The 13,265-nt window shown below is 45.8% G+C and overlaps 1 protein-coding gene across 2 annotated transcripts in view; it reads right to left on the bottom strand.

The window, feature by feature from the left end:
* Positions 1 to 13,265, bottom strand: part of JAKMIP2 (janus kinase and microtubule interacting protein 2) — a 354,418-nt gene that overhangs the window by 12,561 nt on the left and 328,592 nt on the right. The window contains exons 21-22 of one of the 2 annotated variants that reach the window (XM_085618096.1): positions 11,044 to 11,109; positions 6,918 to 6,990 (exon numbers count right to left, since the gene is read on the bottom strand). In XM_085618096.1, coding sequence (XP_085474222.1) covers positions 6,940 to 6,990; positions 11,044 to 11,109 — 117 coding nt within the window. In that variant the 3' untranslated portion in view covers positions 6,918 to 6,939. The remainder of the gene's footprint in view (positions 1 to 6,917; positions 6,991 to 11,043; positions 11,110 to 13,265) is intronic. The other variant, XM_085618097.1, reaches the window with a different exon arrangement.

The raw sequence follows: 13,265 nt of genomic DNA, 5'->3' as shown, positions 1-13,265 counted from the left end.
GATCTGATAACGCATATGAATGTGTGCTGAATAGTTTGTACCAGGTAGGCACAGAATTTCTACAGGGCTGACAGAAAGATCTCTTTAACCATGTCCCATAATGCATGGGAGTACTTACCCAGCAATCGACTGGTGAGCAAAGGGTGAATAGTGCTGAGAACTTCCATTTTCTGAATGCCTCAATTCTCTTTGATTTTCTATCTGGGGTGGTCATAGGGAAGAAATTAGGATTAAGCCTGCTAGTAGATGCGTTAACAGGTCCATGCTCTTAACTTCCAGTGGGAGAGGGGGTAATCGATTCCTTTGGTGTTCAGAGATGTACAGATTGGTTTTGCAATCCTGGATAGCCTTTTTATTTTAATGTTATGTTATTTGTAACATGACTCACCCAGAAGAGTATCCTAGCACTGATAAGAGGGGCTGTTCTGGTTGTGTCTGGAGGTCTAGTTAAATAACAATGTCTTTAGTTTCTTGTGAAATCCAAGCACTGAGGACATGGTTCTGATGTGTAGGCGGGGGTCATTCCAGGCTTTAAGAGCAAGGTATGAGAAAACTCTACAGCCAGATATGGCTTTGATGTGCAGGGGAGAGGCCAGAGGAGCAGAGGTTTCTGGTTTGGGTGTGGCAATTGATACAGCTGTTGATGTAGGAGAAGCCTAGATTGTGTAGTCTTCTGGCCAGGTGAGTAGTGATGCCAACATAGCGCATGTTGCTGTTGTGCAATCTGCTAGTGATGAGGGCCAGTGGACGGTTCTGTGGGTGTTGTTCGGTAGCCATTTGAATTTTTCGTTTTTAGGATCTTGAGCGTGACTTCAGCATTGACTTGGCTGGCCATCGCAAGTTGGTGTTTGTGACTATTCCTTGGGTTGATAGGCAGAGTGTTGGCCCAAGATCATCTAACTTTCAAAGGGAGTTCCATAGCAAGGTGCCCTTGCCTAATAGCACCACTTTCGTTTTGCCTGTGTCATGTTTCAGTCAGTTGATCTTGATCTAGCTGATGACTTTGGACATGCAGTAGGTGAAATTGGTCTGGGTGCTGGGTGTTTCATCCAAGAGAGAAGGAATTAGCTGGATATCATTGGATTTAGTATATCCGTATGAAGCCATATAGGTGTTAAACAGTGTCAGGCTCAAAGAAAGTAGCAGATCCACAAGATAGTGGATTTTTGTATGCTGGCTTTGTGGAGCCATTGTATGAGGATGAGGTGGGAGACGATAACAAAGGCAGCACAGAAGTCAAGTATGAGGAGGGCTGTGGTTGTCCTCTGTCATTGATCAGTTGAATGTCACCTGTGGTGGCAGTGAGGGTGGTCTTGGTGCTGTGGTTAGGCCTCAATCTAGACTGGGTGGGCTTTAAGAGGTGGGTGTTGTTTAGGTGGTCAGCTAGTCGCTTGGTGATGATTTTTGCAGTACTTAACAGAGTAGGGCAGAAAGGAGTTTGGTCCGTAGTTAGCCGGCATTTTTGGGTCCACTGTGGGTTTCTTCAGGAGGTGTAGTATCGCAGCATGCTTCCAGGCATCTGGGAAAATGCCCAGGTTGAGGGAGCTGTTGACTATAGTGGTCAGGGCTGAGCAGATGGGGTCCAGTCGTTTGGTTAAAATATGTTGTGGGCAGTTGTATGATAGTGCTCCCGAGTGACTGGAGCATATGGTTGTGGTGTCTGATGTGGTTATGGTGGGCCACAGGATCATGGTAGAATCCTGGGGTTAGTCTTGATGGGCAAGAGGCCTGAAAGGGTAGGAGGGTCCGGTTGGGGCTCAATGTTATTGTATACGTTGCTGATTTTATCACTGAAATAATTGGAAAGGCTGGTGAAGCGGTCTTACAAATGGGTAATGGTTAAACAGCTTGTGGCTCAGCAAGTAGAATCCTTCAATATAGTGAAGATTTCTTTGCCATCATTTGTGCTATTTTAGATGTATTTGGTCAGTGCTGATTGCTTGGTGGATCTGATTTGCTGGTGGTAGAATCTGAAGGCTGATTCGTAGGTGAATTTGTCAGTTTCGTCATGGGACATTGCTTTCAAGTTGTTTGCAGCGCCATTTGGTAAGCCTTAGTCCTTCTGTGTACCAACTTGCTTGAGGCCTAGTCCTGGTGGTGCTCTTGAGCGCTGGAGGTGATCCAAGGCATGGAATTTGGTGATGGATCATGAGAGTTTGTTGTGGTGCTGTAGTTGCTGGGCTGAGAGCTCTGTGTTTCATGACAGTGGGGAATGAAGAGGTTGACGTAGAAGAGAGCATGGCCAGTCAAGGTGAGGGGATTGGCTTGTCCATTATGATATTGTTGAAGTTCCTGGAAATGGGGTCCGGGAGATGTGATGCAGCAGTGGTGGGGCCCACCACTTGCAGGGTGAGTCCAAGTATCGTTAGGTCCTCCAGGAGGTTGTTGAGATTGGTGAAACTCTCCAGGTGGTACTTGAAGTCCCTGAGGAGGTTGAAGGTGTTGGAGTCAAGCATCAAAGGGATGATGAAGTTTTCAATGTTGTTGCCGCAGTTGAATCGAGGTCCGGGAGGCTAGTAAATGAGGGTGACCCCAATGTGGAGTTGTTTGTGATGTGTAGTTTAAAATCTAGGTGTTCCATGGTGTTACTGTTGTTGGCAGATGTAGTGAAATAGTAAATGTTTTGTAGATAATGGCTAGTCTTCCTCTGATTCTCCAAGCTCTGTCCTGTCTTTCAATCTTGTATCCAGTGGAGATCACTGTGGCAATGTTGGGCCGATGTTGGTGTGAGACAAGTGTTAGTCAGGAAGTGCATGTCCGGTGAGTGGGTGTGCCAAAGGTCCCAGACTTCGGTGGTGTGTCTGGCCAGTGAGTGGGTGTTAAGGAGGAGGCTGGACAAGAAGGTCTGGGAGCTGTGTGAGGGGGGAATGTGGGGTGCAGGGTCATGGCTGGGAGCATATAACAAGTAGCAGGTGACACAGCAGAACACATCTTTGGTATCAGCAGGGGAGGCCCAGCTGCAGCAGTAAAAAGAGTGTCTGGGGTTCAAGGTGTTTAGGGCTAAGTCACAGTACTGTCTAATGGGACAGTATGTGAGAGGAGAACCATGGGCCCTGGTCCTAGGTCAGGGGGGTGTGGATAGGTGCAGATGGGCTTGTCTTTTGCTTGTCTTCGATGTACCAATGGACCTTAAGGGCTTCAGCTGGCATTAAGTAGTGGCAGGAGGGTGACAGAGTTCCAGAGGTGGTCCGCAGGGGAAGAGTGACAAGGGAAAAGGAGGGAGGTCCACAGAGGGGACAAAAGGGCAAACAAGGATGAGCAGAGAAATGTAAAATGCTTTAAAAGGCTGAGAAACTGCAAAACGGGGGCAACAGGCATCTGAAAAAGAAGCAAAATAGTTTCAAATGTGACAAGACTGAAAAGGGGAGCGGCAATTAGAGAGCAAAAGTTAGAATATAGAAGCTGACAAAAAGCAGAATATGAGGGAGAGAGCAAAAACCAGAATAAAAGTTAGAGAGCATAACGAGAGGAAGAAAAATGTTAAAAAGGTAAAAAGTAGAATGTGAGCGAGACAGCAAAAAGCTGAATGAGTAGGTGAGCAAAAACGAGACAAAGAAAAGAGACATAGATGCAAAAAGTGGGAAACTAGTGAGAGAGCAAGTGAGCAAGAATGAAAGGGAAAAAGGTAAAAAAGGTAATAAATAATAAACAAGAGAATTACCAGGAGGAGGAGAGAGACAGGAGTGCAAGACTGGAAGCCTCACAACAGGAGTTTGGTACAGGTAGGTGGGAGAGGCAGGGCCAAGAAGTGCCCGCTTAATGGCTAGTCCACACTGCCACTATCATAAAGTAGGAGAGGAGGTAGGAGTTTGGTGTGGTGAGAGGGGCTGGATCGAGTGGCGGTCGTGGCAGGAAGCAGGTAAGACCACTGGGCGGGGAATGAGTGGAAGGCCACAGGGTGGGGTGCAAAAAGAAGAGTAGAGATTGAAAGAAAGCAGAAAACAGCAGTGGCGGCTCCTCTGCTAAGGTGGAGGAGAGTCGCCCCACTGCTTTCAAGCAGTGTAAATAAAGGGAACATAAAATGATAATAACTCAAAGTTATTATCATTTTATGTTTCCATGCTGCTTTGCGGGTGGGCGGGGCGTCTCTGCTCAAAGAGCAGGGCAGGGGAGGAGTGGTTTTCACCCTCCAAGTGCATAATGACTTTTTGGTCAGCCCACCATGCGCACTTTGCATGTTCTCCATACAGGCTGCATTACAGCCTGTGTGGAGAACATGTCCAGACTTCTAGTCCCCGTCTGAGCACCAAACCACAGTGCACAGACCAATCACAATGCTGCATTACAGCATTGTGATTGGTCAGGGGATCCTGAGTGCTTCATGGTTCCTGTTTTGTGGAATCCTGACGCGGAGGAGAGACGTAGCGGCGATAAGGCAAGTTATTTATTTGCATTCACACTCACTCGCCCCTGCCCCGCCACCCCCGATCGGTGCCGGCCGACACTGAAAAACAGCTGAGAAACGGGCCCAATCATGAAGCAAAAAGGGGCTGAAAAGAGGAAAATATGTGAAAAAAACAGATGAGAGGGTGAATGGAGAGCAAAGAGTAAGAGTTAATAACCAAACAAAAACCAGAATTTTTGTGAGGGAGCAAAAATAAGGATAAGCGGGGTCCTAGAATGGGAGCAGAAAAAGTCAGTGTCAAAAAGCAGAATGTGAGTGAGAGAGCAAAAAGCACAATGTGAGTGAGATAGCACAAATAAGAGGAAGATAAGGGACAAAGAGGCAAAAAAGCAGAATATAAGTGAGAGAGCAGGAGTGAGAGGGAAAAGGATAAAAAATGCAAGGAGTGCTGAGGAAAAGAAAAGACAGAAGTACCAGGTGGAGGAAAGAGACAAGAATTCAGGGCTGGGAGTCTTACAACAGCATCGGACCTGGGTTGGCAATGGTCAGACCTGGTCAGAGGACCAGGCACAGGTACCAGGGGCCAGCAGGGATAGGCAGTGCTTGCTGCAGCTGTCTTTAAGTTGGAGCGGGAGAGGGAAGGGGTTCCAGGGGCAGTGGGCAGGGCTGGAGTGAGGCACAGGGGTAAAAGCATGGAACAGATGGGAGAAAAAGCCGTAAAAAGAGTGGAGAGTAGGAAAAAGCAGAAAAATAATTGGGAAACCAGGGGTAAAAAGGAGGCAAAAAGCAGCTGAAAAATAGGCAAAACAGTAAAAAACAAACAGCTGAGAGAGCAAGCGAGTGTGAGAGAGCAAAGAGTGAGAGGAAATAAAGCAGGCAAATAGCAGATTACGAGTGAGAGAGCAAAAAACAAAATGCCGATTAGAGACCAAGAATCGGAGGAGAAAAGGTAAAGTGGAAAAAAACAGAATGCGAGTAGGAGAGCAAAATGCATAATACGAGTGGGAAAGCACAAATGAGAGGATGAAGAAGGTGAAAGGGGCAAAAAGAATGCAAGTGAGAGTGCAAAAAGAAGAATACGAGTGGGAGAGCAAAAACGGAAGGAAGGAAAATCCATAAAGAAGAATTCTAGTGAAAAAGCAAGTGAACAAGAGTGAGAGAAAAAATTTCCAATAGGCAAAGAGAATGCTAAGGAAAAGAAAAGAGATAAGTACCAAGTGGAGGGGAGAGGCAAGAGGGCGAGGCTGGGAGCTTCACAACATAATCTGAGCTTGATTCACAAGGGCCAGCCCTGGTTGGAAGACCAAGCACAGATAGCTGGGACAAGTAGGGCCTTCCAGTGCATAAGGGCACACTTCTCACACGACTTGGATTTGTGGCCTGAAACTAAACACCAGAGACACACTTTTCTGGGTTCTGTCACAGACATCTTCTTGCAACTGTCTCTACAAGATTTAAACCCTTTAGTTTTAGGATGGAACATGTTGCCTTGCACAATAAAAGAATTTTGAGAAACAACTGGAAAATTAGGAGTTAGCTTCAGATCGACGTATGAAGGTGCAGAAAAAAAGAAACTGGCATCAGTGTACATGGGTGGAGCTTGCATGCCTCTCTAGCCATCACTTCCAGGGTAAAACAGAGTAGACGTGGAACCGCATGCCACCACCTACCAGCGCTGGGGCTATGCTGAAAAATCTTCTGTATCCAGTGAAGTCTGACACTTTCCCTAATTTATTTTTATTTGGAGTGGGAATAATAAATCTTACCCACCCAGAGTCCAAAGCTCTAATCAGTGTTGCTTAATCTGGAGTAGAAATAGTATATTTGCCGCACTCCTCACCCCACAGCATCCAACTCTTTGCCCATTATTGCTTAGTTTGGAGTGGCAATAGTAAATGTGACCCCCATCACCGGTATCCGGTGCTTTTCCCAATCTTGCTTAGTTTGGAGTGGGAATGGTAAACATGAACCCCTCCGGAGCCCAACACTTTGTCCTTGTTGTTTAGTTAGAGCGTAAATGGTAAATAAAGTACCACACACATCCACATAATTGTCACTGAAGGTAGCTAGAACACAATCTTCTAAAACCAAGCCCCACGGTGCTGGGCTGCTTTTCACCCGACACTACTAGACAGATAATGCGTTGAGCCCGAGAACCCCACTTCATTCAGTTCATGTGCAATGTTATTCTTGACATTAAACGTGCAGGTTATATTAAATTTGCAGGTTAAACCATGTGTTGAATGGATGCGCCTCTTGACACTACACATGCTCCCCAGTCAATATGAACTTCCCCTCAATTTAGTGCACTACGAAATTAATGATGTGGGTTGTTTCAATATATGGTTAAAGTCGCAGATCCAATTACCCCGATCGGAATTCTTTCCTTTACCCCGTGACCACCTGGCAAGACTTTGTACCCACATCTGAAGTTTGGAGCTGTAGTATTGGAGTTTTCGTTTTTGCCTTTCCTTACATCATTTGCAACTGACCATATTGATCAACACTGAAGAACACATAAGAAGGATACACAGTTTTATTAGGGAAAGGAAACAAGCGAGGTGTTTCTTACCTTCTTAAAAGGCAACGTGACATCAAGGCCAAAGAATAAAGGCAAGGGAGAAGAACAAGAAGAGGAAGAGAAACTGCAGGAAAAAGAAAAGATAAGGAGAGATGAGAATGCGCAAGGCTCTGTTTACAAAATGGATAATTGTGCATATGCTTCGAGCCCAGCTGGAAAGTGGGCAGCAGACTCAACTGTGGGCCTGATCCTCAGTCATGCCTGCCCACAAAACACCATCTTCATTGCCAGCTCTGCTACAGAGAGTTCTTGAGTTCTACTAATTCAGCCTCCTCTACAACTATCAATAGTTTGACTTTCTACTTACTGAACTAATTACGGTCGTTTTAATAGGCATAAACCAAGAAATACAGTCGCGGCCGGTGCAGAAACGTGTGGTGGGGCAGTGGAGCGGGGCGGGGGATAGGTTTTATTTATTTATTTATTTTGACCTATTCTGTCAACTTCCCCCACACCCGGCCCAGCCTCACCACACTTACTTGCGCCGGCCAACGCTGAAGAAATAACAGGGTGTAGGAAGTTGGAGAGGCTCAAAATGCTGGAAGATGGCACTCCTTTGAGGAAGGTTGGTTCATATTAAATGTAACGGCATCTTCAATAGGATGAGGTACCATTAACCATAACCAATGCCATTCAGCAAAAGCCACCTATTCCAGAGGCCCGCTGCTTTCTTTTTCAGCGCAGATGCTTTCCCAGCTTCCTTGCCCATGTTTGCAAGAACGTCAGTTAGCCTGTGTGCTGTTCTTTTGACCCCATGTACCTCACAGTGTCTTCTCTGTTGGCTGTGTCACTCCCTACTCTGAGATTTATTTAATTACTTTCCATAGTTGGCCTGAGGCACTCACCTAGTGCCAGCTTTGTCCAAGGATATCTTACCTAACCAATTTTGGTTGCATTCTCCATTGCCCATCCACTGAGTGCCGATGACTCTCAAAATTCTAGATTTTAATATTCCTGTCAAAATGGCTGCCTCAAGTCAGAGGTGCTTCTGCATTCAATTTATTAGTCAATTATGAGCTTATTTAGGCTTTGGTGGAGCAAAGGGAATGCCATAAACAGGGCTCCACCAATCTTGCGATTTCTCTGCTCTTTTTAGAGTCGGGTAAAATTGTTGGGTAAATACCCCCATCATTTACGCTGGCTCCATTGGCGGTAACCCCGACGAAGCCCTCCACCTGCCACAGATCCGCTGGGTCACGGTGATGGTTGTCCACCTCTCCATGTAGAGCAGCACAACAGTTTCCCTGCCCGTGTTCACCATTAAGTGCACAGTAGACATGGGCATCGAAAATGATAAGTGGTCCCCACATGCAAGGAAATACTTCCCTGATCGTCAATGCCATTAGTTTTTGCTTTTAAAATACAATCTAATCTAATCTAATTTGCTAAATGGGCTCTTTAAGAATCATGCCTGCCCGGCAAACCACCACTATGAAAAAAGCTGCCAGGGTGGTGGATTCCTTCACAGCAGTGAGATCCCTGCCAGACAAGAAGGGATCTCTAAACTCAGCGGGCAGCTACCTGCAAGAGTGGCAGGGGTCATGACCTCCACCCCCTTGGAGAGACAGTGGAACACCCACCAAGGGCTACATTGGACCTTAGTTTCAACCCTGCTGTACAGAACGATAGGATATGTCTAATCAATTATATCTCAAGACAACTTTTGTATGGTCTTATCAATAGTCTAAGTGCACAAAGATAATATCTCAGCACTTGAAGTGTGAACTTGGCAGCAGTCAAAATATAATGGCCTCATGCGCAAAGGCCTGGGTCACAAAGCAGTCACCGTGTTTGACCAGTAACTGGTTTGCTAACCTGGGCTTATTTTGCACTGATCCTTCGACCCACAAATGGACTTTCAGCAGGATCAGAAGATTCCTACTCCATTAATACCAAAGGGACACAAGTCAGTCTGTGACTGCTATCGAATGGGCAGGGAATGCAGGGAAGAAGGACTGCGAGAATTCAATTTTTTCAATTGTACCCTCTGTCCCGTGATGGGAACCTTTGAGGAGGAAGGGCTGTGATCCAATCAGGAAAAAGATCCCCAGCGGTCCGCTGGATTGCTGTGTGCTCCCCTCAATGCCACCCGCTCATATTCTAAAAGTAAAAACTGTCCCTCATGGACAGTTTCTACTTTGTGAAATTACATCTTCCCCTTTTTGGTGTCGGTATCCAATCAAAGATTTGCAGCAAACCACTGAGAGATTAGATTGAAAATTATTATTAAGTGAGGGATGCCCATTTTGGGCACCCTTTTCCTAACACCTTGCAAGGGGTTGTAACGCGTACATTGTGACTCACAAAGACATTTGTCTTTGATAGGTTGCGAATATAGATTTTTCAGCTGTAAAGCCAGTGTTTTTGAGAATTGCAGGCTGTGTGCATGTCAGGCTCAGCAAATTCTGTCCACTGAATTGAAACTTCATTCAAAGATCGGGTGGTGCTCTGTAAAGGGCGTGCCCCAGCATGAGGCTCATGACCTCAAGATACACGCTTATCAGCGGAGGTAGACCAGTCTACATAGGTAGTCTGACAATTCAAAAAGATGAGGCCTCCAAAATCCAAGTAAGGCTGGAAATGTCTCACCAGGCACTGAACAGATGCCAATGCTTGTTATATGACTGACACTGACCCAGCCTTACTGGAATTTTAGAGACTCGGGCCAGTGCTCACATCAAGGCCTCCGTAATTCTGACACCACTAACTGAAACCAAAGTTCTTCTAGCTCAAAGTCCAAGGGACTCTGACAAACTTGTTTGTGGACCATGGTAAAGTGAAATAACCAGCAGTTTGGCAACCCAAGTGCCTGTCCCGTGCTACAAGAAAGAGAGAAATGAAATAAAAGTAAAAGAAAGAAGGAAGGAAGTTCAGGAGTAATGTCTAGCAAGACCAAAAATCATGTCACATTTGCGGCTGCACAGTGTAGATCCCCATCATCACGGAATATTGAGAACGGATATGCTGCAACAGCAATATCTATTAAAATGAAGTTGTTTATCGGAATTCGAAATCAGATATCAGGTCCTCCCTTGGTATCCAATAGAAATATTCCATAAAATATAGTGCAATATTTTGGCAATGCTATCAAAGTACTAAGGGGCTGACATAGAGGTTCGCAGATGGGGTACCAGGCCAAAAAGTGGCAGAGTACCCTGTCCAACAACCTTACTGCTTTCCAGCTCTGCTTGGAGTCACACTGACATTGGGCCGTCAATCAGTAGACATCAGATTGTCTGCCTTATTGGGGGCACGCATTCCATCAGTTTTTTTCTGTTCGGGACCACCAGGGAGGGCCTAGCTGTTCTAAACAGGAAAGAATAATTGACCTCAGTGAATTGGGAAATACCTCCAAGCATGTTAGGGCCATTCGTTTTTTGGGTGCTTCTTTTAAAAAATGAAACACTTTGCTGTGCAGTCGCCTTTAACATGACCCTCACACAGCAAAGACTGAGTGCGTGTAGTGAAGCCGCCTTGGAGGCAGCTCTTCTGAAGGCACAGATATTTCTGCCTGCCTGGCGAAGATCTCGAAATTAGAATTTTTTAAAAATTCCTGAAATTGCTTTTTATTTCACATAATACCATTTTGCCACTTCTTGAAAATATCTCAGCAAAAGATATTTTTTTCTAGAGCCAGTCTCCTGCTGGTCTCTTGTAAGACGTCTTTTACCTGAAGTGCGCACTCACGTTAAAATAAATCAAGCAAGATACCCGCAAACCCCGTTTCTTACTAACAGCATCATTTCTGGACCTTTTTAAAAGCATTTTGGTATATGATATTGGAAAAAGTTACCCTATTTGACCCAATCTATACAAACTATGGTGAGTTGTACTCTGTCATACCATCCCTCAGTAGACCAGCTAGAATGGAGGACAGCCCGCCAAAAAATAAATGAGCCCCAGACTTATGAAAACAACTGCACAGTCATTACTAGCAATCACAATTAAACATCATTTCTTCCCAAATAATAACCATGCATTTTTGGTGAAGTGCGCAGTATTTTTCTTTTTCTCCTGAAAGTCACTGCCTAACAAGAGAGTAGGGTGTGTAGCACTGGGCATCTCCAGTAGAGGGCGCATGTCTGCTGCGGCTAAACGTCGGTGGATAACCACTCACCTTCTCTTCCAGGTCCTTGATTTGTCGCTTCTGGATATCCGTTTTATCTTCCAGATCCCGTATCCTCTGAAAATTGAACAGGGAAACTTTAGAGCTGGAAAACGGCAGAAGCAGACAGTTGTTATAGCTGACGGACAATCTTCACATAGATTGTTTATGGGAAGAGGGTTGGAATGTGCGCGCGCGCGGGGGCATGTGTGTGTTGGATATAGGGTGACCAACTGGCATTGGTGCAAATTCAGGACGGTGAGTGTAAAAATTCAGGACAAAGGGTAAAAATTCAGGACACAAATTCAGGACAGGAGGTCAAAATTCAGGACAAAACTTCAGGACAATAGATAAGTTTTACAGACACATCAGAGGAGGTCGCGCAATAGTATATAAGTAAGCCCAGCCATATCCAAACATATTCAACCATTTGCAAACCTTTCCATCATGTGTCCTTACATCTATCATTTCACTCATCCATCCTTTCACTCATCTATCCATTATCCATCCATCCACCCTTTCACCCTATCCATCTGTACACTCATTCATCCACTCTTCTACCCATCCATCCGTTCACACACCCATCCAGCCATTTACCCTTTCACCCATACAGCCATCCTTTCACTTACTCATCCATCCATCCAGTCACTCATCCTTCCACCCATCCACCCTTTCAGTCATCCACCCATCCATCCCTTTCTCTCTCCATCGACCCTTTCACTTAGCCATCCTTCCTTCCATCCACCCACCCATCCATCTACTCATCCACTAATGAATCCATCCATTGACCCTATCACTCATCCATCATTTCTCTCATCCATTTATCCTTTTACTCCTTCACTCATGTTTTCCTCCTTTTGTCCATCTACCCTCCCTTTCACTCACTCATCCATCCTTACATCCACCCTTTCACTCATCCGTCCATCCATTCACCCTTGCACTTATCAATTCATCAATCCATACATCCTTTCACTCATCCAGCAACCCTTTTACCCATCCAGCTACCCTTCCACCCATACATCCAGCTAATTACCTTTTCTCTCATCCATCCTTCCACTCACTCATCAATCCATCCATCCTCTCTCATTATCCATCTAGTCAATCTTTCATTCACCCATTAACCCTTTCACTAATTCATCCAGCCATCCACACATCCCTTCACTTACTCACTCGCCCACCTTTTCATATTAATTTTGAACTTCACCCTCGCTGCAGGAGCCATTCCAGGACTGGGGCAGAAGCCACCCAGGGCAGAAACAGGATCCACCACAGGGGGGACAGGAGCCATCACAGGCGGGGGGGGGGGGACAGGAGCCACCACATGGGGGGACAGGAGCCACCACTGCTTACAATTTAGTGACAGTAATTAAGCTCTGTGAAGAGAACCACGTGCTGCCTCGGGTAATCAGGGCGGGTTCTAGGATATTTGGGGTCCTGGGCAGAAAGGGAATGTGTGAGGTCCCTCTAAATTGCAGAAACATGACACATTCAAGGCTGTTTGCATCTGAATAGATGCCCCTGCTCCTGAAGCTGCAGCCCCTCCCTCTCAGTCACCTTCAAGCACCTCTTAACAGCTCATCAAGGGCGGAAGGTGTGAGGGTTGCCATCCCGCTGTGCCTCTCCAATGCTGTTGGTATCCGAGCTTTGGTACTGCATCGGAGTCTGTTACACCCAACCTCAACAGCATCGGAGTCAAGCAGGGAGGTGGGTGGAAGCTGTGCCGGCTTTAGGGTGGTGCGACCGGTGCCCGCTTAAAATTACGGACAAATGGCGTCCGTTAAAGAATCATTCACGGACAACGGACAGACGGCCGAAATTACGGACTGTCCGTGAAATTTACGGACGGTTGGTCACCCTAGTTGGATAGAGAAACGGTGACACCAGTTGAAAAATGTTGGCTCAGAAAAAGGAACAGACGGCCATCTGTAATTACGCATGTAAAGCTATTAAACACTCAGTTACAGTCGATTAGACCTCAAAGCTCGCAAAGCATTAAATGAAGAAATGTCCTACTCCCACTCCCCTTTCGGGTTTTCTCATACAGAGGGAAGGGTGTGCCTCTTGTTTCCCTCAAACTGTTCATATTGTGAGCATCCAATGAATGGTGAGATCACTATATAAACCAGGGTTGGTGACATGTATACCTGTGGTGGGCAGATGCATGTGTTCCCCTAGTTTGTGAAAATGTTAAATGAGTCATTTTTAGACCTGAACTCTTCAGGTAGAGTTTCCCT

Source organism: Triturus cristatus, chromosome 7, assembly GCF_964204655.1.
Source record: "Triturus cristatus chromosome 7, aTriCri1.1, whole genome shotgun sequence".
In the NCBI taxonomy this organism is placed as follows: domain Eukaryota; kingdom Metazoa; phylum Chordata; class Amphibia; order Caudata; family Salamandridae; genus Triturus; species Triturus cristatus.
This window is presented reverse-complemented; position numbering and strand designations above follow the sequence as displayed.